At 44.1% G+C, this 27,123-nt stretch overlaps 3 protein-coding genes across 7 annotated transcripts in view; 1 reads left to right on the top strand and 2 right to left on the bottom strand.

Moving 5' to 3' along the window:
• Positions 1-894: 894 nt before the first annotated feature.
• On the bottom strand, positions 895-6,956 carry LOC119953981 (cytochrome c oxidase assembly factor 3 homolog, mitochondrial). Its single transcript, XM_038778757.1, has 2 exons — positions 6,717-6,956; positions 895-1,256 (listed from the first exon to the last, which is right to left on the bottom strand). Exons 1-2 carry the CDS (start codon positions 6,907-6,909, stop codon positions 1,150-1,152), a joined length of 300 nt encoding a protein of 99 aa, XP_038634685.1. The 5' UTR covers positions 6,910-6,956; the 3' UTR covers positions 895-1,149.
• A 9,681-nt stretch (positions 6,957-16,637) lies between these two features.
• Positions 16,638-23,261, top strand: cntd1 (cyclin N-terminal domain containing 1). Of its 2 annotated transcripts, XM_038778538.1 has the most exons (7): positions 16,638-17,080; positions 17,177-17,252; positions 20,334-20,502; positions 20,593-20,755; positions 21,247-21,391; positions 22,487-22,583; positions 22,741-23,260. In XM_038778538.1, the coding sequence occupies exons 1-7, from the start codon at positions 16,888-16,890 to the stop codon at positions 22,846-22,848; spliced, it is 951 nt and encodes a 316-aa protein (XP_038634466.1). In that variant the 5' UTR covers positions 16,638-16,887; the 3' UTR covers positions 22,849-23,260. The 2 variants fall into 2 exon arrangements, with proteins under 2 accessions (XP_038634466.1, XP_038634467.1); XM_038778539.1 differs by lacking the exon at positions 17,177-17,252 and having other exon boundaries at positions 20,381-20,502; positions 22,741-23,261.
• A 1,823-nt stretch (positions 23,262-25,084) lies between these two features.
• The window catches only part of becn1 (beclin 1, autophagy related), a 29,282-nt gene continuing 27,243 nt past the window's right edge, over positions 25,085-27,123 (bottom strand). For 3 of the 4 annotated variants that reach the window (XM_038778536.1, XM_038778534.1, XM_038778535.1), the window contains one exon: positions 25,085-26,853. In XM_038778536.1, the coding sequence (XP_038634464.1) occupies positions 26,827-26,853 (27 nt within the window). In that variant the 3' untranslated portion in view covers positions 25,085-26,826. The remainder of the gene's footprint in view (positions 26,854-27,123) is intronic. The other variant, XR_005458135.1, reaches the window with a different exon arrangement.

The raw sequence follows: 27,123 nt of genomic DNA on the forward strand, positions 1-27,123 counted from the left end.
CCAACAGATACAATTGTCTGTTGTCAGCATTCATGATTGACCACATGTTGCAGGCGGAACACCAAGTCCCACCAAATGTCATGACTAACCCTCTGCTTAATATTGAATTACTTTAATAAAATAAAAACACTCATGAGGACGTACTCGCCAATTAGCTACCTTCTTAGATCCAAACTCCGAAGAATGTCCCTCGATGATCTGGTGTTCTCCAAAAATAAGGTCTCCCTCTTTTTTGGTTTGAGGTGGAAGGAGGGATGGCAACACTGCAGCAATGTAATGTTTGGGGATATTCTGTTCTTTGGCAGTGGGTCCTCCTCAATCCCCTTCCAAGTTGTGACTGCACTGATTTATCCCAGAATGCTTTTCAGTACCACCTTCTGGTGAATCCTGTGCGAGGCTTCACAGCAGCCTGGAAGGTACCATGCTCCAAGTCCAGTTCCATATTAAATACTGTGTATGCACAGCAGCTGTGCAAAACAATTCAGGTGCTGTGCATTGCAAAATTCTGACTAGGAAAAACAATTAAATTTTAAAGGGAATATTGCTGTATAATATGACTTTCTACAACTTACGTTAATTTTCTAATGCAAAAGACAAGATTGAATGACTAAAATTGATTTGAGTATCCTACCATAAAAATGAAGATTCACAACTTTTGAAAACATGAACCATTAAAGTTACTGCTTCCATTAAATACCTGAACACTATCAACAACATTTTTATCCAAGGAACTCACAGTATGTCCCAATTAATGTTAAACTTCACAACTTTGTGAAGATCTATTTTACTGTGCGGACTTAAAGGCTAATTAAAGGAATTAATAAGAACCTGAAGTACTAAAACATGATTTTGAGGAACTTTTTTTCAAATCTTAGATATGGTTTGAAAGAATAATTAGATTCAAGTTACTAGTTTTATTAATAGTGCATCAAATGTATACATTCCATTTGGCCATACAAATAGGAGGTATTGCCCCTGCCATAAAATTATTCCTAGATCAAGGCAGACACCAACAGAAAATAAAAGCTTCTGTGCATTCTGAAAAATGTACATCTTGATCCAGCATGTTTAATTTTCTTTAATAGATACAAGTTGCATAATTGTTCAGTTTCACCAGTCATAAATCACAAACAGTATAAACTTAGTGTTTCAGTTTACTGAAGTCTTGGAATCATGTCTTCTTCGAGCACTATTTGCTTCTTCTTCCAAATCATCCAAAAAACGTTCCTGTGACACTGAATAAAACGTGTATCCATCTGGGGACATTATTAAGGAAATATAACTAAAAAATCTGCACACATTATTTAAAATCTAAAGTTTGTAGTTGTAGTTCAATGTTTGAAAATGTTTAAAAACACTGCTATTGCTGTGACTAAATAAAAGTCAAACATATGAACATTTAGTTATCTGCCATCTGAAAATAACTTCTTGCACCAAAACTTAAGCTCTGTTCTTTCATATGGCAACAAATTAAAAAGGTAAAAATGGCAGGTCTACTATTCTGAAGCGGCAGATACAGTAGCATAGTGGTTAGCACAAATGCTTCACAGCTCCAGGGCCCCAGGTTCGATTCCCGGCTTGGGTCACTGTCTGTGTGGAGTCTGCACGTTCACCCCGTGTCTGCGTGGGTTTCCTCCGGGTGCTCCGGTTTCCTCCCACAGTCCAAAGATGTGCAGGTTAGATGGATTGGCCATGCTAAATTGCCTTTAGGGTCCAAATTGCCCTTAGCGCTAGGTGGGGTTACTCGGTTATGGGGATAGGGTGGAGCTAGGGTGCTCTTTCCAAGAGCCGGTGCAGACTCGATGGGCCAAATGGCCTCCTTCTGCACGGTAAATTCTATGAAATCTATAACCAAAAGCTCTAATCTCGGGTACCAACTTATTGAATCTGTTTTCTCTCCATGTTTTATTTAAAGCACAACTTTTATCAAAATGTTCTAACTGTTGAAAGTTTGTGTATCTGAACCCAATTAGTTCAGGTTTTGCCATTTATTGCACAGTTCTGCTTATTCTTTCCTTTAAAATAATCCATCTTTTATTTTTCTGCATTAATTGTCAGCTTACATCTACCTACCTAATATACTAACTGGTATATGACCTCTGAAATTGTACAGTCCTCTTCAGTTAATCATACTTCCTATTATTTGCAATTTCAGATTTTGTGCACCTATACCGCAGACCACATTATGAAGTCTGTATATAAAAAATAAATTTCAGACATATACACAAAAATGTGAGGCATGTTCTTAACCCTGACTGCCAGACACGTTATTCTACTTTCCGTCCACAAAGCTTTCAGTAAGCACTGCTTTATCGTATGTTCTGTAGCTAACTTTCTACCTATTCTGCCACATTTATCTAATGTGTAATTTAGTTTCAGCAATGTTTCTTCTATGTATCAACTTAACAAACATCTTTTGAATAATTCAAGTACACATCTACCATATTTCATTAATACACTCCCTTATGCTATTTACAAATCCATTTTTTTTCATTCTCCTTTTTCACATTGATCATATTTACAACAAGAAATAATTAACAATAACAATGTAACCAACAATCTCCTCAGCCTACCCACCCTCAAACAGCTCCCAACATTTTGAATACAAATCACCAATGAAAAAGAATCATCATTTAATTTATACATTCCAAATCCCCCCTTCCCAAATGCTCGATGTCATCCAATTCATGAAAATGCATGATGAACAAGGCCCATGAGTTGTAGAACCCTTCCATCCTCCCCCTCAACTCGAACTTTACTTTCTCGGGCATTAAGAACTCCAGCAGGTCCTACCACGCAAGGCACAGGGCGGAGAAGCTGGCCTCCACCCCCAACAGAATCCGCCTTCGGGTAATCAGCGAGGCGAACGCTTAGACATCTGCCTCCGCACCCACTTCCAACCCCGGCCAATCCGACACCCTGAATATGGCTTCTAGGGGACCTTATTCAAGTCTCACGCGCACCACCTTTGTGATTACCCTAAAGACCTCCCGCCAGGGGCTGTTTAGCACAGGGCTAAATCGCTGGCTTTGAAAGCAGACCAAGCAGGCCAGCAGCACGGTTCGATTCCAGTAACAGCCTCCCCAAACAGGCGCCGGAATGTGGCGACTAGGGGCTTTTCATAGTAACTTCATTTGAAGCCTACTTGTGACAATAAACGATTTTCATTTCATTTCAATACCCCTCCAGTTTTGGGCAGGACCAAAACATATGAATGTGATTTGCGTGCCCCCGCCCCACAGCCTTCACAAACATCCTCCACCTCCTCAAAAAAATCAGCTCATCCTCGCCCTTGTGAGGTTTGCCCTATACACCACATTCAACTGTATCAGCCCCAACCTTGCGCATGAAGTTGACGCATTTAACCTCCGTAGCACTTCACACCACAACCCCTCCTCCATGCCTTTCTCCAACTCAGCCTCCCACTTTGCCTTAATCCCATCCCGTGATACCTTATCTTCTCCCAGAATAACCCCATAAATCACCGACACCACCCCTTTCTCCAATCCCCCCCGTCGTCAATATCTCTTCCAACATTGTGGGGGCCGGTGCAATCGGAAAGCTCTGTACCTCCTTCCTGACCAAATTTTGGACCTAAACTTCTCCCCATTCCCCAACCCAGTCTACCCCCTCCTCCCCCAAAGCTCCTCCAACTTCGCAAACCGGCCTCCCAGAAACAAATCCTTCAATACATTAACTCCCCTCTCCTACCATCTTCGGAAATTCCCATCTCAACTCCCAGGTTCAAACCTATGATTCCCTTGAATTGGTATTTCCCTTGACCCCGCCCACAACCTAAAGTGCTGGCGCAACTGCTTCCAGATATTGAGTGTCGCTGCTACCACCGGATTCCCTGAGTATTTTCCTGGGGCCATCGGGAGTGGTGCTGTTGCCAACGCCCCCAACGCCGGCCCCTGCATAGACTCTCCTCCATTCCAACCAACTGGGAGTCCCCCCCCCCTCCCTCTAATCTAGTCCCGCACCTTCTCAGCATTCGCCGCCCAGTAAAAATGCAATACATTTGGGAGACCAAACTCCCGACTGCCATCCTCTCTACAACACCTTCTTAATCCTAGCCACCTTACCCCCCACCCCTCCCCAAAATGAACAAGGTACTCATCTTATCTACATCCTTAAAAAACGCTTTGGTTAAAAAGATTGGCCGGCACTAGAAAATTAACAAAAAACACGGCAATACATTCATCTTAACTGCATCCAACCTGCCAGGGATAGAGGAAGACAATCCCATCGTGTCAAATCCGCTTTCACCCTCCCCACCAAACTAGCAATGTTATATCTACGGAGCTCCCCCCAATCACGTGCCACCTGCACCCCCAGATATCTAAAGTGGGTTACTGTCCTATGGAATGGCAGCACAAACCCATCTTCAATTAATCATAGAAGTAATCATAGAATTTACAGTGCAGAAGGAGGCCATTCAGCCAATCGAGTCTGCACCAGTCCACTTAAGCCCACGCCTCCATCCTATTCCCGTAACCCCACCTAACCTTTTTAGACACCAAGGGCAATTTATCATGGCCAATCCACCTAACCGGCACATCTTTGGACTGAGGGGAAACCAGAGCACCCGGAGGAAACCCACGCACACAGGGGAGAACATGCAGACTCCCAAGCCAGGAACCGAGCCTGGGACCCTGGAGCTGTGAAGCAACTGCGCTAACCACTACGCTAACATATCTTTCAATACATGAATTATATGGTTTACAGGTGCAACAGGTGATTAAGAAGGCAAATGGAATTTTGTCCTTCATTGCTAGAGGGATGGAGTTTAAGACTCGGGAGGTTATGCTGCAATTGTATAAGGTGTTAGTGAGGCCACACCTGGAGCATTGTGTTCAGTTTTGGTCTCCTTACTTGAGAAAGGACGTACTGGCACTGGAGGGTGTGCAGAGGAGATTCACTAGGTTAATCCCAGAGCTGAAGGGGTTGGATTACAAGGAGAGGTTGAGTAGACTGGGACTGTACTCGTTGGAATTTAGAAGGATGAGGGGGGATCTTATAGAAACATATAAAATTATGAAGGGAATAGATGCGGGCAGGTTGTTTCCGCTGGCGGGTGAAAGCAGGACTAGGGGCCATAGCCTCAAAATAAGAGGAAGTAGATTTAGGACCGAGTTTAGGAGGAACTTCTTCACCCAAAGGGTTGTGAATCTATGGAATTCCTTGCCCAGTGAAGCAGTTGAGGCTCCTTCATTAAATGTTTTTAAGTTAAAGATAGATAGTTTTTTGAAGAATAAAGAGATTAAGGGTTATGGTGTTCAGGCTGGAAAGTGGAGCTAAGTCCACAAAAGATCAGCCATGATCTCGTTGAATGGTGGAGCAGGCACGAGGGGCCAGATGGCCTACTCCTGCTTCTAGTTCTTATGTTCTTATATAGCTTCTAAAACAGGCTTGTCCAACCGGTGGCCTTGTGGCTGAATGGCCCGAAGTCATTCTATGTGGCCCCAGAGCTACTTCCAAAATGACAGTAGGACTGGGAAGTGAAACTGAAGATTCTGTGAAAGAGGCGCCATGGGGCCCAGGAAGAGGAGGATCAAGTAAGAGAAGCAGCGGGGCCCGGGGGCAGTGGAAGGGGAGAGAGAGAAAGAGAGAGAGAAGTGTGTAACCCTCATTTTATGTCCTCAGAGGTGGTCACCCTGACCAAGCTCGTTTGACACCCCCTGGCACCGTTATATTCATACTGTTCCAAAGCAATTTGTGATACTCAATTACTAATATTATTCAGCATACTGTGTGCATTGACTTACATTCAATTCAAATTCCCCTCTGTCAAACAATCTTATTCTTTGTAACACCTCCTTCTAACCCTTATCTATCCCCTTTGCCATTTTCTTTTCTTATTTGTCTTGTTTTTTCTCTCCCCTTCATGCCACATTAGTTTAAACTTTCCCCCCACAGCACTTGTTATTCTGCACTTATTCATGAAGATCTTAGTTCCAATCATATTCAGATAAGACCCTACCATCCCGTACAGCTTCCAGCACTGGTCCTCATGTCCCAGTACTCACTACTTTAGCTCCATGTGTACCTTCCCTTACTATTTCTATACTGACTAATGTGTAGCATTGGGTGAAATGCTCAGAATCTGAATTTCCAGCAGTTAGGAAGATAGAAATGGGTAGAACACTCTCCCACAAAAAAAGCAAGAGATAATTGCTCAAATCAATGTTTTTTTTAAGCTTAGTGTGTTAAGCAATACACAGGGATGTAAGTCAGCCATGATTCCCATCGAAGAACAAGACAGGTTAAAATCATAGAATCCCCACAGCGCAGGCCATTCGGCGCATCGAATCTAAGGCCCAATCCCATGCCCCACCCAACCTTTGGACAAGAAGGAGCAATTTAGCACGGCCAATGCACCTAACCTGCCTGCACATCTTTGGACTGTGGGAGGAAACCCACGCAGAAACGGGGAGAACGTGCAAACTCCGCACGATCAGTGACCCGAGGCTGGAATCAAACCCGGGTCCGCGGCGGTGCGAGGAATCGGCCATTCCCAAGAGTGAGGAAGCTCAGGATAGATTTTGTAATCGGTACATGGATAGGCGCGTGAGCGATGAAATGGCTGCACAAAATGTTCTGATCCCATCGGCAGCAAAGCGCGGTGGCTATAACCATGCCCGAGTTCACTGTGCAAAACCGTAGCTTTCTCATCTGGGCCCAAAGCACTGAAATCAGGTCAGGAAGGAGGATACAGATGCCCAGGACCACGGCCCCGATGGCTAAGCCCGTCAACACGTTCCTTCCGCGCCGTTTCTGCAGGTTTTTGTGCCACTGAGCGAGCTCCACTCTCCGCACGAACTCAATCTGCTCTTTGCTCAGACTGTCCTTCCTGGGGTCCAGGCGTTTCGCAAACTCCGGGCCTCTTGGAGGATTCATTTCTGCCATTTTTCCAACCCGTCGGCGAGGGTAAAGGTCGTGGGCGGTCCCAGGTACGGGAAGCTGAAGAAGACAAATCCGAAACAGCAACGCGCGCGGCTCATTCTCCTTGTCTGAGTTTCAACCAAGCAGAGGAGGCAAACAAACTTGTGCGGGCAACTCAACTCATTCCCACCCGAAAGTCCCGTGTGGTGGGTTATGACAGTCGGGGAATACGGTGCTGTGGATGAACATGACATGGAAAGTGCAGATGACGGAGAAATTCAGCCATGATCTTATTCTTTTTTTTTTAGAAATGTTTTTTATTTTTTCATATTTTATATCCAACAAATTACAAATTATTAGAGAAAACAAAACACGCAAAAATTAACATGTATATTTACAAGTAAGCATCTTCATAATAACAACTGTGGCCACCCCCTTTAACAGGCATACATATTTTACATTCCCCAATATGGCCAAGGCACATGTTTATAGGCATTTATTTACAATTTGGTTTTGGGCCTTAGCTTGCCATCAGACTGTCGCTTGCGGCTTTGTCCTTTTTCTTTTTTTGGAATAATTTTTATTCAAGTTTTCAACAACAAATTTTATCACAACAGAGAAAAACAGTAACCCCTCCCCTCCAATACAAAAACAATAAATTAACAAGAAAAGAAATAAGCGTAAAACCATGAGAACAAACCCCCATAACGAACCCGTAGCCCCCCCCCCCCCCCCCCGGCTACCTTCCCCCGATTCCCGTCCATTTTCCCCTGATTCTTGTCCACCCGACTATTCTTCCTCTTGTTCGTTGGCCACAAACAGGTCCCGGAACAATTGCATGAATGGCTCCCACGTTCTGTGGAACTGTCGTCTGACCCTCGGATGGCGAATTTGATTTTCTCCATTTGGAGAGATTCCGAGACGTCGGACAGCCAGTCTGCAGCTCTGGGTGGTGCTGCTGACCGCAGGGCCGGCTCAAGGTACCGGCAACTCGGGCAGTCGCCCGGGGCGCCATGTGCTAGGGGGCGCCATCAAGGAGTGCGGGTCCCGCGCATGCGCAGTTGGGCCGGTGTCAATCAGCGCATGAGCGGTGGCCGCCCCGCACAAACATGGCGGATGGATCCAGGCTCGCCGGTGGTCACTCCTCCCCCCGCCCCCCCCCCCCCCCCCCCCCCAAGGGCGCCGAAGTTCAGCTTGCCCGGGGCGCCAGCAACCCTAGGGCCGGCGCTGGCTGACCGCCAGCCAAACAAGATTCTACGGCGGGCGATCAGGGAGGCAAAGGCAAGGGCGTCCGCCCTCCTCCCCAGGAATAGGTCTGGCTGGTCTGAAACCCCGAAGACCACCACTATCGGGCATGGCTCCACCCTCACCACTTTGGACATAGCCTCGAAGAAGGCTGTCCAGTAATCCACAAGTCTGGGGCAAGACCAGAACACGTGGGCGTGGTTGGCCGAGCCTCTTTGGCACCGTTCACATCTGTCCTCCACCTCCGGGAAGAACCTACTCATACGGTTTCTTGTTAAGTGGGCTCTCTGTATCACTTTTAGTTGTGTCAGGCTGAGCCTTGCGCACATGGAGGTGGAGTTGACCCTATGCAGTGCTTCGCTCCAGAGTCCCCACCCTATCTCCCAGGTCATCCTCCCATTTCTTTCTTGTTGTGTCCGGTATGGTGTCGTCCCTTTCTACCAGTCGGTCATACATGTCGCTTCCCTTTCTCTAGGATACTTGCGTCCAGTAGGTCTTCCAGTAGTGTCTGTCGTGGGTACATCCTTGTCTCCTTTCGTAAGAAGTTTTTGAGCTGCAGATACCGTAGCTCGTTCCCCCTGGCTAGCCGTAATTTCTCTGTCGGTTTGTCCAGTGTTGCGATCCTGCCGTCCGTGTATAGGTCCCTGACTGTCAGTGTCCCTCCGTCCTGCCTCCACCTTTTGAAGGTGGCGTCAGTCAGTGCTGGTGTGAACCTATGGTTGTTACAGATGGTAGCCTTGTCCGACATTTTGGTCAGGCCAAATTGCTGCCGCAGTTGGTTCCAGGATTGGAGGGTGGCTGTCACCACCGGGCTGCTGGAGTGTTTTTTGGGTGGGGATAGGAGTGCTGCCATGGCGAGGGCCCGGAGGGAGATCCCCATGGAGGAGGCCTCCTCCGCACGCACCCACTCGGCCTCTGGCTCCTGGATCCATCCCCTTACTCGTTCGGCTGTTGCCACCCAGTGGTAGAATTGTAGGTTCGGGAGGGCTAGCCCCCCCCCCCCCCCCCCCCCCGGATTTTGTTTTTTGTAGGACCTTCTTTGGGATCGTAGCATTTTTACCCCCATACGAACGCCATGATAAGTTTGTCCAGCGCTTTAAAAAAAGCCTTGGGGACGTAGATCGGAATGGATCTAAACAGGAAGAGGAACCTGGGCAGTACGTTCATTTTGATCTTCTGGACTCTCCCCGCGAGGGAGAGGGGGAGTGTGTTCCATCTTTGCAGGTCCTTTTTTACTTCCTCCGTCAGACTGGTGAGGTTCCATTTGTGGATCCCTTTCCAGTAGCCATGATCTTATTCCTGACAGAAAATGATCAGAAAAACTCTGGATGGCCCCAGAATATGGATGTTGTAACTAGGCAACTGAAGAGAAACTCTTTCATCAAGGTGTGTGTATAATATATCTATGCTGTGGAATTAATAACGGACAATCATTAAAATCAATAAAACGAAAACTTTTGACAGTCATCCAGACTCGAAACATTGGGCACGAATGGGAATGGAGTCCCAAAATGACCGCGTTTAGCCGGGTGTTTCTCGGTGCTCGCAACACCATGCTATCTACCAGGACTCAGCAGGGAACCCCCAACGATGGCATGCTTGCCTTCATAGGATGGGGTATCGAGTATAAAAACTCAAAAATTAAGTTACAATTATATAGAACGTTGATTAGGCTACATTTGCAATACTGTGTCCAATTCTGGTCACCGCACTACCAGAAGGACGTGGAGGCTTTGGAGAGAGTAGAGAAAAGGTTTACCAGGATGTTGCCTGGTATGGAGGGTATTAGCTATGAGGACAGATTGAATAAACTGGGATTGTTCTCCCTAGAGAGATGGAGGCTGAGGGGCGACTTGATAAAAGTTTATTAAATTATTAGGAGTATAGATAGGGTGAACAGTTGGAGGCTTTTTCCCAGGGCGGAAATGGCAATTACAAGGGGGCACAAGTTCAAGGTGAGGGAGGATGGGTTCAGTTGAGATGTGCGGGGGAAGTTTTTTACACAGAGGGTGGTGGTGGCCTGGAATGCACTGCCAAGTGAGGTGGTTGAGGCAGATATGTTAGCGACTTTTAAGACTTATCTGAATAGGCACATGAACAGACGGGGCATAGAAGGATATAAGCGGTTTGTCTAGATAGGACACGTGATCAGTGCAGGCTTGGAGGGCCGAAGGGCCTGTTCCTGAGCTGTATTGTTCTTTGATGCCACACTTAGTCCTGTCTCCTTTACTGAGGAGCTCCGCTCGCCAGAACTCCTCAATGTAGGAGATCAGCCATTTTTAAATGGTGTCCCAATCTCTCAACCCCCGATGCGGCCCTCAAACCCACAACTCACCTATAAGGGGGATCTCAGGCTCCCCCCCTCCCTTCCCCATCCACCGGGCACCAAGGTGCCACCCTTCCCAGAGAGAAATCATCTGGGGACCTCTGATCCCCTAGGAGACCCGAGTGCCATTCTGTCTGCTCTCCGTTTGTGGGGACCAGCACAAAACAGCACTCACCCAACGTCTCTGAGGAAAGAGAGGTAGATCACAATGCCTCAGGTCAATCATGGAAATGCATATTAGAGTGAGACTACCTGTCTCGCTCTACGATGCAGATTTGATTTGCAAAATCGCATTAGATCTCCAGAGGTGTATCAAGCCGGGTAGATCCCAGAAGAGGGGTCTCCTGGCATCTAGCAGCTGCGCCATGCTGCCTTTTTGGCGTAACACAGCAGGTAGATCGCACTTGTTAGCTCTGTCCTCTCTCCATGGGTGCTGTCAGACCTGCTGAAATTGTCCAGCATTTTCTATTTTTGTTTCAGATTTCAGAATCTGCAGTAATTTGTTTTTATATTAAAATCAAGAATATTAACAAAAGATTTCAAATATCATGGATGCACATGCAAAGGTTTTCTGTCTCTTGATCCTTCCTCTTCGAAAACAAACCTCTTTTGACCACGCTTTTGGGCACTCCTATTAATAATTCACACAGCTTCTGTTTTTTTGGATTATAATCCTGTGAAGCCTCTTGGAACATTTTTCTACTGTACGGATGATGATTAATTTAAGTCTGTTGAAGTTTTCTTCCCTCTGTAACCACTTGGTGGCAGTAAAGGACCACAAAACATGGAACACAGCTATTCTTGTTGAGTGGCTCATGTTGACTATCAAAAGTTGAGTGCTGATCACAGAACCTAGAAAAAAGCAGATATGAAACAAGAAGCATGGCCATCTGTGAGTAAAAATCAATTCTTGCCTCCGATCATAAAACATCATTTATCTTTAGCCATTCAGGTTAAAAACAGAAAATACTGTAAATATTCAGCAAATCTGGCAGTGCCAGTGGAGAAACATAATTATTGTTTCAGGAAGAACACCTATTGTCTAGACTGCCCTCCAGGTTAGTTCAGATGCTTGATAAAACTCTTCGGCTATGTCAGTGGTACAGCTAGGCCCTTGGTTTTGGTGGAAGATTCCAACACATTGAAAAAATGACCTTTTGACCAAAATGTCACTCTCAGCCATCCCGAGTACGTCACTCCAAAATAGTGCTGACTTTGTCTTGTTAAAAGCTGCACGTCGCCTAGCCAACTCCGCTCCGACATCTTGGTATATCCTAATGATGCTTCCTTCCCACCTCGCGTCCCGATTCACTTTGGCCCATTGCAGAACTTGCTCCTTCACCTGGAAGCTGTGGAATCCAATCACTGCCCACGCTGGCTTATTTGCCCGAGGTTTCCAACGCAGCACTCAATGGGTCCGATCCAATTCTAGAGGGGACAATTGCCCGCCTCAACCTCAAAAGCTTGACAAACATCTGAGAAAAGTACTCAGTCAGCTTCGGGCCCTCTGGTCACCCCATGATTCTGAGGTTCTGCCTCCTCGACCTGTACTCCACGTCATCCATCTTTGCCCTCAGAGGCTTGTTCCTCTTGTCCACCAGCAACATCTCAGCTTCCAACGAGGTGATTCAATCACCGTATCGCAACAAGGCCTCCTCCACACCCTTCAGCGCCTCTCCATGCTCCTTCACTGCCTCCAAAGATTTTTCCAGCTTCTTTGGAAACGAGCCAAGTGGCTCCTCAGATGACCGCTTCAGGGTTTCCATCATCACCCTGCCCCTCCAAATGCTTCGCAAACTGTTTTTCAAACTCCTGTGCCATCACCCCAATCAGCATTTCCATCGTGGTACGGGCGGCCACACCCAAGGCCGGGTCTGCCGCCGTTCCTCCTGCTGGGCTTCGCAAGCTTACTGGCTCCGTTGAAGGATCACGCCCTGGAATCTTCTTATCAGCAACCTTCTTCATAGATTACAACATATTTTCACTGACAAATTCCTTATCCCACATGATGGGCCAATTTTGACGACCAGAATCCCCAGACAGGGTTAAAAAGTCCAAAAAACAAAGATGATAACGGGAGCCACATTATGTGTGACCTTCTACCTGTTGCCACCGGAAGTCCCAGCTCCACTGTTAACAGTGAATCCAGGTTTTACACCACTCCCTTGTCACATCAGTCTTGACTGCTGTACAAACTGTTAACAATTGCGTTAATTCTCGATTCCCAGATAATTAAAAGGGCATCACCTTTTGATTTACTTCTGGTCTAATTTCCCACCTTAAATCTGGTTACTGGAATTGTCTGTTTAACTCAGAACACTTTGTTTACTCTTCCTTGAATTCTTCTGAACAATACCTTGGTCTCTGTTCATTTAACGGCCATTGTCTTAATACATTTGTTCTGTCCCAATTATTTGGTTATCTCGGCTGTAAATCTTTTAAAAATTCATTTTTATGGGATGGGGGCTTCACTGGCTAGGCCAGCATTTGTTGCCCATCCCTAATTACCCTTAATTACTCTTGGACCGCTGCAGTCCATGTGGTATAGATACACTCACTGTGCTATTAGGGAGGGAGTTCCAGGATTTTGATCCAGCAACAGTGAAGGAACGGGGATATATTTCCAAGTCAGGATGGTGAGTGACTTGAAGGGAAACTTCCAGATGGTGGTGTTCCCATGAATCTGCTGCCTTGCTCTTCCAGATCCAGGTGGTCGTGGGTTTGGAAGGTGCTTCCTAAGGAGCCTTGGTGAGTTCCTGCAGTGCGTCTTGTGGATGGTACACACTACTGCTACTGTGTGTCGGTGGTGGAGGGAGTGAATGTTTGTGGAAGGGGTGCCAAGCAAGTGGGCTTTTTTGTCCTAGATGGCGTTGAGCTTTGTGAGTGTTGTTGGAGCTGCACTTATCCAGGCAAATGGGGAGTATTCCATTACACTCCTGGCTTGTGCTTTGTGAGTGGTGGACAGGCTTTGGGGAGTCAGGAGGGGAGTTACTTGTCACAGGATTCCTAGCCTTTGACCTGCTCTAGTAACCACAGTATTTTTATGGCTAGTCCAGTTCTGTTTCTGGTCAATGGTAACCTCCAGGATGTTGATAGTGGGGGATTCAATGATGGTAATGTCATTGAATGCCATGGGGTGATGGTTTGATTCTCTCTCATTGGAGATGGTCATAACTTGGCATTTGTGTGGCATGAATGTTACTTGCCACTTGTCAGTCCAAGCCGGGATAGTGTCTTGTTGCATTTGCACGTGGGCTGCTTCAGTTTCTGAGGAGTCATGAATGGTGCTGAACAGTGCGCAATCATCAGCGAATGTCCCCACATCTGACCTTATGTTGGAAGGAAGGTCATTGATGAAGCAGCTGAAGGTGGTTGCGCCTGAGGAACTCCTGCAATGATGTCCCGGGATTGAGGTGACTTACCAACAACCACAACTATCTTCCTTTGTGCTCGGTATGACTCCAACCAGAGGAGAGTTTTCTCCCTGAGAGGTCATGTAACCAGAATAATAGTTTTGAAATGCCTTTTGTTGCAGCACCCAAGATGCTAAAAGCATGGAACAAATCTGCCATTGGAGCAGTAACACCATCTCTCGCTCCCTTCTCTTTCTATTTTAAATCTGCTACCCCTTATCCTAAAACTGTGACCTCATTCTAGATTGCCCCAAAAGAGGAAACATCACTCTACATCTACTTTGTCAATACCGTTTATCATTTGATATATCTCAATTAGATCTCCTCTCATTCTTCTAAACTCTAGAGGGCAAAGGCTTACCATGCTCAATCTCTATTCATAAGAAAACCCCTCATCTCTGAAATCAATCTGGTGAACCTCCTATGAACTGCCTCCAATGCAACTACATCCCTCCTCAAGCAAGGGGGGCAAAACTGTACACAGTACTCCAGGTGCAGTCTCACCAATGCCTTGTATAATTGCAGCAACGCTTCCCTACTTTTATACTCTTTCCCTTTAACCATAAATGCCAAAAATCCATTTGCCGTTGTTATTTTTGCTGTACCTGCATACTAGTTTTCTGTGATTTATGCACGAGGAATCCCAGATCCCTCCGTACCGAAGCACTCTTTATGTTTCTCTCCATTTAGATAATAAGTTGCCATTCTATTTTTCTGACCAAAGTGGATAACCACATTTATCCACATTAAACTCCACCCATCAAATTTTGGCCCACTCACCTAACCTATCCATTTGTAAATTTATTTCCTCATTGCAACTTACTATCCCACCTATTTTAATGTCATCTGCAAATTTGACTTTAGTACCTTCTATCCTTGCATCAGTCATTAATATATATTGCAAATAGTTGGTGCCCCGAGGACTGAACCCTGTGGCACCCCACTGGATATATCTAGCCAACCAGAAAAAGACCCATTTATCCCATCTCTCTGCCGTCTGTTGATTAGCCAGTCCTCTAGCCAAGCTAATAAATTACCCCTAACTCCATCTTACCTTGTGCCTGATCTTACCATATGTATCAACCTTTTGTGCGGCTCTTTATCAAATGCCCCTGGAAGTTCAGATATGCTCCATCTACAGGATCCCCATTATCCACTTAACTTGTTACATCTTCAAAGAAATCTTGCAAATTTGTCAAAGACAATTTTCCTTCAATAAAATCTTGCTGACTGATACCGGATGGCATTTTGACTTTTCAAATGTCCTGTTATTGCTTCCTTAATGGATTCTAACAATTTCCCCAAAGACAGATGTTAAACTAACTGGTCTAGCTTCCTACTTGCTGCTTCCCTCCCTTTTTGAATAAGCATTTTTCCAATCCACTAGAACCTCTCCCATATCTAGGGAATTTTGAAATACAATAATCAGTAGATCCACTGTCTCCGCTGTCACTTTCTTTAAGTAAGAAGTCTTAAAACACCAGGTTAAAGTCCAGCAGGTTTGTTTCGAATCACTAGCTTTCGGAGCACAGCTCCTTCCTCAGGTTAATTCGCCTAAGGAAGGAGCTGTGCTCCAAAAGCTAGTGATTCAAAACAAATCTGCTGGACTTTAACCTGGTGTTTTAAGACTTCATACTGTGTTCACCCCAGTCCAATGCCGGCATCTCCACATCATCACTTTCTTTAAGACCCTACGATGTAGGTGATCAAGCCCTGGGGACTTGCCCACCTTCAATCCCAATAGTTTGTTTAGTACTTTTCCCTATTGATGTTGATTGTTCTAACTTCCTCCCTTTATATTACCTTTGAATTACCTGTTACTATTGGGATGGTACTAGAGCCTTCCACCATGAAAACTGAGGTAAAATATTGATTTAGCCATCTCCGCCATTTCGCATCCCCCACTATTAATTCCCCGTTCTCATCCTCCAGGGGACCAACGTCAACTTTGCTACTCCCTCCCTTATAACATACTTGCAGAAGCTTTTGATATCCTTTTTTATATTTGGCACGAGTTTTCTTTCACAATTTACCGTTGCTTTACTTAGTTACCCTCTGTTGGTGGCTTCATAGTAGCAAAATTGCATGTTCCCCCTGAATAACGAGGTTTGGGATTTGAGCCCCTTTTGGGCACAAGATCTAGTCGGACTTCCCCGTCCAGTTGAATTTCGGATGAAATGTTAAACCGAATGCACTCCGCGTGGATGTGAAAGATCCAGGAGCGCATATATTTTGAAGAGCAGCGCCCGCACCCCCCCCCCCCCCCCGTCAATATTTAACCCCCAAATCGACAACTGACTGGAACAGATGACCGGGCCACCAGTCTGTGGGATCTTCCCCAGCCCAAAATTGGCTCTCGCCTTTCCTGCATTGCAAACAGTGGCCGCACTTCAGAACAGAAGATAATTCATCCGCTGTATTAAAACGCTTCTGAAACTCCTGAGGTCTCGTCTGTGCGAATAATATTCCAACCGCCGTGTTCATTTGTTTTAAACTCCCCCCCCCACCCCCACCCCCACCCCCCAAAGTTTGTCTTCCTCCGATTGCTTGGGCGCCAACTGACCCAACTGTCAACGGTTCCTTCGCGCGCCAGGCAGCGCGCTCGATGCCGGCGGTCGGCACATTGCGCAGGCGCTTTGGTGGCTGGGCGCCGCTTTCAGGCCGTGTATCGGTGCAGGGCGCAGGCGCGGCGAGAATGTGCCGGCACCGGATGCAGTGCGCAGGCGGGGCGGGAATGTGCCGGCACCGGATGCAGTGCGCAGGCGGGGCCGAGCCGGCGGGCGCACGCGGGACGGGGTAGATCCGCCATTTTCTTCAGAAGCTCCGACGAAGAGGCCGAGAGGGGCCTGACTTGTCTCCGAGTTATTTAACCTGAGTTCACGTTCACGTGTTTTGCATTCGACGGCGTAGGTTTTGTGACCCACACACACACACAAAGTAGGCCCAGCGACATTTGAGCGGGCCCTCGCACCTTTGGCACTCGGGAGTCGGGCAGCTCCAGAGGACTGTGTGGCGGCCATGAGCAAAATGGTGGTTGTCAAGACGGGCCGAAGCCTGGGCTGCTGCGACAAAGAGACACCCGAGCTGGCCTTCAGCGCCGTTTCCCCGGAGATGCTGGAAGAATTTCTGGTCGACGTGGCGAAGGACAATGAACGCAACCTGACGAACCTCTCTCAGCACGCGGGCTGCTTCAAAACATTAAGATTAATAGGTGGGGCTGGCGTGATAGTTTGGTGGCAGCTTGGTGTAAACTTCACTGGCGTTTAACTCCCCCCCACAATAATTTTTTAAAAAATTTGTATCGCAGAATTTGTTTTCCTCCTTTGTGAGCAGCTGGGTCTCCATCAGGTTACAAGATATCAAGCTGTGGAAATACTGGAAAGGTAAAACGTTATAATTAATTTTTTGGGAGATGAAAAGGAGACGCTAATTTATTAAACATATGTGTAGGGGCCATGTCAAATCACCTAGCCAGTACCAGAATTATCGCATTCACCATTTCGATTTTATTTGACGCGGAATTATAACAGAATTATAACACAGACTACACAGTTCACTACTTGCAATTTTATTCCACAATGTTGATTCCCTCTTCCCAGTATCATATATAACGGGCTGGATTCTCCTTTTCTGAGGCGAAGTGACGGCACCAACGGCGGAGAATCCATGTGTTCCATGACAGGAAAATAGGCACGCATCCCTCAGCGCTTGACTGTGTACCCCCACCCACCCAAGATCTCAGCAGAGTGTGGTAGCACTGGACACAGTCCGCAGCTGGCACACCAGGCTCACGACCGCTGGGATCACATGTGGTCAGCACTGTTGGGAACTTGGCCCATCGGAGATATCGCGGGTAGGCTGGCTGATGATGCGGCAAAGGTGTTACGGCATGCGGCCCGATGACACCGATTTGGAAGGGTGGAGCATTGTGAACCAGCGCCTGCCCCGAATCTGGTGTTGGAAGCCATTCAATGCCCGATTGCTGTTCCTGATTTCAGCGTCAGGCTACGGAGAATCCCGCCCAACTCTTAAACGTTCGCTGACATCTCACTGTGAAATTGACAGCAACTTCGCTTGAATGTGGAAATGCAATGCACCCATTACTGTTACCTCTTCTCTGCTTCTCCCCAGGTTGTGAAACCACTTAGAAGTGAGGTGACGTCATATTTTTACAGTCTTGTAAAACTCCTCGACCAACACACAGCTAGTTATAAGAGAGTTGCTGGCAGCAATCCCGGACTTAGCCACGCACCAGTTGATTATGGGAGGAGATTTTAACTGTATCCTAGAGCCCAGGGTGGATAGTTTGAGCCCTAGGTGGCTGGGAGAGCAGGGAGGTGAGCGGGTGGTGAAGATTAAGGAAAAATGGGAAAGAGCTGGGAGGGGAGATAAATTGTGCAGTATGGAGTGAGGTACTACAAAGGGTAAACACATTCTCCTCATGCGCAAGGATGAGCCTGATACAGTTCAAGGTCATACACAGGGTACATATGACTCAGGCAAGAATTAATGGATTCTTCCAGGGGGTGGCAGATGAGTGAGAGAGGGTGGGCAGGGACCAGCGAATCATGCACACATGTTCTGGGGCTGCGAAAAGTTGGGAGAGATTCTGCATGGGAGTATTTGGAGCCCTGGCAAGGATAGTGGGGGAGGGCGTGGAGCCGGATCCATTGGTGGCGATGTTTGGGGTTTGGGAGAAGCCGGAGCTGATGGAGGGGAGGAAGGCCAATGTTGTGGCCTTTGCCTCTCTGATTGCCCGGCCATGAATCTTATTGGAGTGGCGGTCAGCAGCTCCACTGGGCATAGTGACCTGTATGATTTCCTTTGGTTGGAAAAGATAAAATACAAGTTAAGGGGTTCAGTGGAGGGGTTTGAGGCAAGGTGGGGGATGTTCATGACAGTGTTTGAGGAGTTGTTCGTGCTGGGGGGGGGGGGGGGGGGTAGTGAAAAAGGGGAAAGATTTGTACAAACTGTATAATCGTTTGTTGGGAAGCCCGTTTCCCAAATTATTTATATGTTGCAACCTGTTATATACGTTTGCAATAAAATACATTTTAAAAAACACACACCTTGTTGACCCTGGAGCTGTGAACCAACTGTGCTAACCATTATGCTAGCGTGCTGCCCTTATATGAAACACTCCTTGGTCTCGTCCTACTCAGGCCCGCTCTTGCAACACGCTTTTCATTATATCGATAACTACTCATGCTTTTGTCTGGACCTGGAAAAATTTCAGCTTTTGTTCCGATTTCTACCCCTCGCTCACCTTCACATTGCGCATCTCTGACACTTCCCTACCTTGACCTCGCGTCTCCAATTCCAGTGCTAGACTGCCCACCAATATTCATTACAAACCCACAGCTACCTTGACTACCGCTCCTCGCCCTCTGGCCCCTGCAAGAAGCCCATCCCATTCTCCCAGTTTTTCCAATTCCGTTGCACATGTTCTGGTGATGTCATCTGCTTCTAATATGTCTACTTTCCAGCAGAGCAGCATTTCACTTGCACTTCCTTGAATTTAGTCTATTGTATTCACTGCTCCTAATGAAGTCTCCTCTACCGTGGGAAGAATAAATACAGACTGGCCACTCAGTCCGCAAGCACGATCCAAACCTTCCTGTTGCTTATCATTAAAACCCGGCACCTTGCTCTCATACCCACAAGTCCATCCTTGGCCTGCTGCAAGCTGGAGGTGCAGCATCTCATCTGGTTATGCATGTTGTAACCTTCAGGGCTCAACTTTTAAGTTCAGCAGTTTTAGTTTCTGACCTTTCTCCTTCGTCTTTATCCCCTTTTAAAAAAAAATCCCATGCATGTATTGCTTCAATACAAACCATCCCCCAGGCCACCTTGTCCTTTGTTCTTAAAGTTGCTACATTGTTGCAATCCCAGTTACACTCGTTCTGGCGAGAAACGTTAACTCGGTCTTCTTTCCTTACAGATGCTGAGTTTTTCCAGCATTCTCTGATCTCACTTCAGATTCCGGCATCGGCAGAATTTTGCTTATTTTACTTTCTAGTTTGCTGCCTCTGACCAAAATGATTGGCTACCTAACCCAGATAGAAGACAGCATAATTGTTGCTGGATACCAGAGAGCTCCACAGTTGGCACCAGTATCAAATTAATGTTGAGAAAAAATAAATCCAAGCCACAAATATCAGTGAAAACCACCACTGTACTTTTAAAATTTAGTCTAATTTCTTGGTCACTAAAACAAGGGTTACATTAGGTTCAGATGTTCAGTTTATACCTGGACTTTAGAAATTCTTTCATTTAGGGTACTAGGTGTTTTAGTGGCACTGAATGTTAGAGGAGTTTTTTCTGCCCAAGGATAGAATAGATGTTTCGTGGAAACAGTATAACTATTTGGATGAAAGTACAGAGAAGTCAACAGTTTATCATCAAGTTAGATTTCAGGCTCCCTTCATTATGATATAATGCTATAACTTGTTTTACTTTTACAGGTTTATGATTCGATACATTGAAAAACTCTATTCATCTACTTGCACAGGTTCTGAGAAAAACACAGAAAAACATGGCTGGGGACTGTTGCAAGTTAGAATCCAAGATCACTTTGTGCTGCGGATCATGTCTTGTGTTCAAATAGCAAGCAAGGTCTCATTCCATTACCAGGTAAAGTATAACATCATCAGAACCTTTCTTCTGCAATGTACAAATTCCATTTCATTGGAGCCAACCTATATTTTCCATCTCTTTCTCCAGATTGTTGATATCACTATGGCCCTGAAATTTCTCCAGTCTCTTGGTTACTCATACAAGAGAGAAGATTTTCTGGATTCAGAACTGCTTGTCCTTGAAACTCTGAGTTTTCAAGTCAATGTCCCTTCTCCTTTCACTCACACTGAAATACTATTAGAAGTCATGGGTGAGTGAGAAAAATGTAATCACGAGTTAATAACAATTGGGATGGCATTGTAGCCAAAATGCTGAAGAGGGGGGCCAAAAGACAGACGAGTGTGAATTTGCATTTTTATCACTTTATGAATCTGGTGCTTCATTGCTGTCATGTAATGTAAAAGTTACGTGACAATTAATTAGTCACTGCAAAACTAAATATGCATACTTGACTGAAGGCACATTCAAAGTACATACTATAGTACAACAGGTTGAGCATCCCTTATCTGAAATTCCAAAATCTGATACACTCTTGACCCCAAGCGTTTCAGATAAGGGATTTTCAGCCTGTACTACTGAATTCCTGTTTAGTCAGCTCTATAGCAATGATTTAACCAACAGCATATAGTGACTCTTTAAAAACAGGAACAATGTCACCTAAACCACTTGGGGAAAAAAAACTTCCATTTCTGTGTACTTTCCATGTTCAGAATGATCCATGTTGATATATATTTTTTAAAGGATACAATGATCCATCAGTTCCAGTTGAACACCTACATGGTATTGCCCTGAAGGTGCTGAAATTTGTTTACCTCATGAGAAACACCATCTATGAAAACTTATTAAAAATGGCTATTGAAAATTCTACACCTAGTGAACTCCAAAGGCAAGTATTTTTGTTTGTCACCTTAGAATCAATAGTCCTTTAAAAAAAAACTTAGCACCTTTGGTTCTATTAGTTAGTTTAGGATTTGAAGATGGCTGCAGTTTGTATTAAAACCTAGCTCTCCAGCTTCAACAAAAAAAATGTATCACATTTGAACAGCAAGATAGGCAGCTAATTTTAGTCTAATAGTTCCAGTCGGCCATAACTCAAGTCCAAACTACAATCTTCATTCAACTGAACACTGCTATTCTTAAATCTTTTTTCAAATAAGCCTTCCAATTTTGATACATCCTTTCTGTTACGATAGTGGCGTGGTATCATGGCAGTCTTATTTCTTTCAGATAAAAGGACTATTCTGCTTAAACTACTTACTGTAAGTACAGTGAAAAATTATTGCATTCACCCCCATATGAATCACCTTGTATGGTTCCTAACCTCTGACCTGTTCTCGTAGCCACATAGGGCTACAAGAGGAATTCAGAGGCTAGGAACCCTGCGACAAGTTACTCCACCTGACACTCCAAAGCCTGTCCACCATCTACAAAGCACAAGTCTAGAGTGTGATGGAATACTCTACACTTACCTGGTACCCCTTTCACAAAACATCGATGAACAGTGGCAGCAGTGTACCATCTACAAGATGCACTACAGAAACTCTCCAAGGCTCCTTTCAAACCCATGTCTGTTACCATCTAGAAGGACAAAGGCAACTGATAAATGGGAACAACTACTCTTCGGAGTTCCACTTCCAAGTCACTCACCACCCTGACTTGGAAATATATTGCTTTTCCTCCATTGTTGCTGGGTCAAAATCCTGGAACACCCTCCCTAACAGCACAGTGGGGGTACCTACACCACAGACTGCAACAGTTCAAGAAGGCAACTTGCTATCATCTTCAAGGGAAATTAATACTGGCCTAGCCAGCGATGCATACATCCCATTAATTAATTTTAAAATTCTTGGTTGAGATTTATGTACAGTCAATGATAGAATGTCAGGCAGCCTTTTAATTAAGTGCACTTTTAATTTGTGTAAGTCCACATGTCCTTATATGCTTAAAATACAAAATCAAATAACATTTTACTTTATCACAGGGCAAAGTTTGTGACTGTAAAGGAAGATTGCATGCTTCTAGCTGTTGGGGTCATTGGAACAAGTGCATTTATACTGAACTATACACCATGGTTCAAGGTAGTAAATAATACAAATCATATTATAAATGCAATTACTTTACTAGATATCAGTTAGCCAATTCATTTATCCATTATTCTCAAGCATCTTCCTTTAAGAAGAGATGAGTAATTGATTGAAAGAATGATCTTAATTTTGTTTTTTGTTTACAAAAAAGGTTGTACAGCAGCTGGCCTCAATTAGTGGTGTAACAGAAGAAAGCATTTCTGAGTTTTCTCAAGTAATATTAAGACACATTTTTCCAGGAGCATATAATTTGAAATAAGTTTCAATGTTAATTGATACTGTATTTTGTCTGTACAGTAGTGATTTTGTAAATTATCTAGCGAGTTGCAGATTACCGAGATTTACAATTTGTTTTAAAATAATGAATAAAAGTAATCTTGTGCATAGATCTGTAATATTCTGACTTAACATGGTACTAAATTACACAATAAATATGTACGTTCAAATGGAAGTTTGTTTAAATGTTTTCTACAATCTTAAGAATATGAAGAAAGTTTTCCAGCAAGAAAATAAATGTAGATGGGCAAAAATAAATTAAGAGGAAATGGTTATTAACAGTTTGATTTCAACTCCATAACCAAATTCGTACTGGAAGAATTTGTCTGAAGCATTAAAAAAAAAAACAAAACACACTTACTCAATTAACATGCTTGGAGCAGATCATGCAATGGTGGTTTACAAATTTCTCCATGGTTTCACCCCCTTCCCATCTGCTCCAGCCCTGGAATCCCAAGAAATCTGACTCCTCCAATCTGCCTGCTCCCTTGTCCCCAAGTTTTCATTGCTGCACCATTAGCAGTCATTCCTTCAGCTGCCTATTCCCCGAACTCGGCAATTCCCTCCCTAAACCTCTCCTCCTTTAAGACACTCCTCAAACCTACTTATTTGATCAAGCTGTTTAAAACATTTTATTACATTAAAGATAGTATATAAATTCACATTGCCACGATGTATTTCCTAGTAGGAAGTTAATGGCAATTCAGTGACTCCTAGGGCTGGCATAGAATAAAAAAAGGATTGTTGTTCAAGTGGAGTTTGAGACTAGTAAATTAAAAATAGTACTGAATGAAATAAAATGAAAGCACGTTTATATAGAGTCTTTGTTACAACAGTTCTCCTGAGGTACTGGCCTACCACTGGAGGAAAGAGAAGGCAAATACAAATAACTGCATTAATTCAACAATTTAAATCCAGAAATGTTTTAATTAATGGATATTTTTTATTGTGTAACGGAATTCAAAATACTAAATACTTTTATCACACAGTAACCCTACCAAAGTTTTCAGTGCATTAGTATACAGCAGTATACCAAGAAAACATAACAGTATTTTCCATAACTACAATTTCAAAAGTTCCTGACTCATCAACACATTGGCTCTAAATACAGATTATTCATGGAGTCATCTCAATTTTTATATGAAACACCCGCTTTTATCAGTTTTTTCAGTAGCGCAAATACGTGTCGAGATCAAATTACTCAGATGGACTCTGTGACTACAAGTATTTAACTCTGGTCCAACATTTGTGCTCTAACATTGGATCTCAACTCTTCACCTTACATTCTAATGCTATTTTAAGGGACACACGAGAGCGTGCACCGTAGCAGTTGCTAAAGAAAACCGTTACGCTTGTGTACATGTTAAATGCATAAAGTATTTTCCCAGACACATTCCTTTCTTAGAAAATTTGATGTAGCCAAGACTTTAATCATAAATGGGAAAATTCCAAATTCTGTCATGCAGCATCATAACTTTCTGCTGTCTTGAAAAGATCACTGCAGGTTTCTTAATCCTCAGAGTAAATCAACAAAATAACACTCCGTTCATGTGAACAAATAACAAAAACAGCTGGGCTCTTAACCATTTTGTGGCTAGATTCCCACATTTGTTGAGTTACAGAAAATTGAACTTGATTTTTAGTAGGGGCTAGGTGTGATTTTAAGAGTCCGTTTGCCACGAGCGGAAATCCCGCTATCGCCGCTAAATCGCGCGAGTGGCTAGAAAGTGCAGGAACCCGATTTGTAAGAATTTACATCAATTTAACTGTAACTAAATGGCTTTACACCGTAGGGTCCAGCCATGAGAAGTGCCCCCCCACCCCAGTGATACCACACCAGGGTGAATTGCTATGGTTTTCGAAAATGAAAACCAACCGTGATGACCACGCAGCACGGGGTGCAGAGGTGCCTGGAGGCAGAGGTTGGGCTTTGCACCAGAGCAGTGCCAGAGGGCACAGAGTATTTTTTTTCACAGATCGGGGCGCAGGTGACTGGCTCCATCAGGCCCCTTCAGAATGGCAGTGTAACCACTCCTTTTGAGTGTCAGATGACTTGGTCAGAAAATCTGGCTGTGTTTCTGGAGAGAAATATGCTGGTTTTCAATCAGAACCGGACACTTTGCCAGTATTTTTGGAAAATTCCACCCTAGGCAATGTCTGGAATATATTCAAGGTATTTGGATAAGTTTGAATTAAAGCAATGTTCAAAGACTAACAGCTTTGGAAAAACTCAGTTTATTTTATATGCATTTAATTTTGTAAATTCATTTCAGAGCTTTCACTTGCTTTTCAGTGATACAATATAAAAAGGAAAGAGCTGCTTTACAACATTTCAAGCTAAACCAGAGGTATAACAGGATCAGTCAAACAGGTTTTTACTGCGAAATAATATACTAATTTTCACAGAAGCATATTACATATTTAGGTTAAAACACTTATTGTACAGTAATCCACTGGCGATCAGAATCTGGAAATGATGCAATGATTATATTGTAAATTTAATCCTTCAGTGCGGATGTCATTATGCCTCTAATGAGTAGAGAATCCTGCCCACAGTCAGCCATGACACCAGTGTGTAAGAAAAGATTTTTCCATTCCATCTACAACAGTAGCACAACATGCCAGACTTAATTGTTATAAATAAAACTGCTATATATACACAAATAATTATTAAAATAGTATTTGGGTAATTATAATAGAAGCAATCTTTACCCATGGTTCAGATGACAAACTTCTTGCACTTTATTTTGTGGTTCAGAGTTTCTGAATTCCTTATCGTCTTGTAACCACATCAACCCACTATGCAACAAACTCCAGCCCAGCTGCAGGTTTCAGTGATGAGCACTCAATGCAGTGCATTGCAATAGAAGCTAATACTTAAAAGTTAATGTTTACTTTCATTCCAATGTCTCAACACCAAAACATACATGGTTTATGAACTTTCACCTTAATACAATCCAAACTGATCTAAAGGCCAAGGCACCATTAAATTGTAGACTAACACAGAAAAAAATTATCCATCTAGCCACCCGGCCGTTAATATTTTACATTGTTGAAATGTTACATCACAGAACAATGTTATATTTGAAGTCCTCCACAACTGTTATTACGTTGTCATTTGAAAATAGAAACAAAAAAAATCCCAATCTGTTGAAACATATAGTAATCTACTGCATTGATGCAGTCAGTACATGGTGATTTAGTATATCGCACTCAAGATCTATGTCTATATTTTAACCACAAATTCAACCCCCTCCCAGATTCCTGTACCCATCAAGCGCCATTATTGCTGTGGCCTTTCAGCCATGCAGTGTCAGCATCAGATATTCTTGAGGTCAGGTAAAGAGGATAGTTGTCTATTCTGCTGAAACTAAATTGCTGAGTCAGAAAAGCACTGTTAATGTACTGATGTGATATTTCTTCCCCATTTCTCACACAAGCCATCCTGTGGTTGTGCCGGATTGCCAACTAACACATGACTAGGGACAGCTTTGAGCTGCAGACATATGCTAACTAAGAACTGGACTAGAACTACCCCAAACCCATTTCACACAAGACCTTTATAACTAACAACTGAGGAAAATTTAATTCCATCAGATTTGGAGCTAGGTCTATAGGTGAAAGGCCAGCATCTAATATCTAACCACTGTGCCAGCCATTTCTCCAATTTGTCACATTTGATAATTCTATGGTTTATTTCTCAAAGAAAGCATACATAAAAGCACAGTAAGTCACTTTGTACAAGCAATAACATTGGGTGAAACCTTGGAAGAATGGTCAGCAAAAGTAGTACAGATTCAATAAGGAAATAGTCTATAATCACCTATTGTAGAATTGAGAAGATACCCAAGCCAGCCCCCATTTCAAATTGGTAAGCATAAACTTGAGAGCCTTTGTCCACTGTTCCTCAGAGTTGAACTGAGTTTTTATAGAATAAGATCCTCCACTTCCTCCTGTATCTTCAATCTTTCCCTTTTCCACATCCATTCTATATAGCAAAAAGCATCATAAAGTTACTTACAGTATATGTTATTTGATTATGTCATTGTTTAACTTTCTGCCTTTTATTCACTGGACTCACAAACCATTTGCCATTTTTGCCACCTTGGTTCCTTTCAGTTACTACTGCTTTGTCCGATTTACTGAATTAAAAGAGTACAAGTTCTGAATAGAGTTACTTTTTCTCCCTGTAGGGTGAGGATCGTGCAATTTGAGCTAGCCACCCAAATGGGTGTCTTAACTGTCAACTATAAAACTC

This window comes from Scyliorhinus canicula, chromosome 19 (assembly GCF_902713615.1).
Source record: "Scyliorhinus canicula chromosome 19, sScyCan1.1, whole genome shotgun sequence".
Lineage (NCBI taxonomy): Eukaryota > Metazoa > Chordata > Chondrichthyes > Carcharhiniformes > Scyliorhinidae > Scyliorhinus > Scyliorhinus canicula.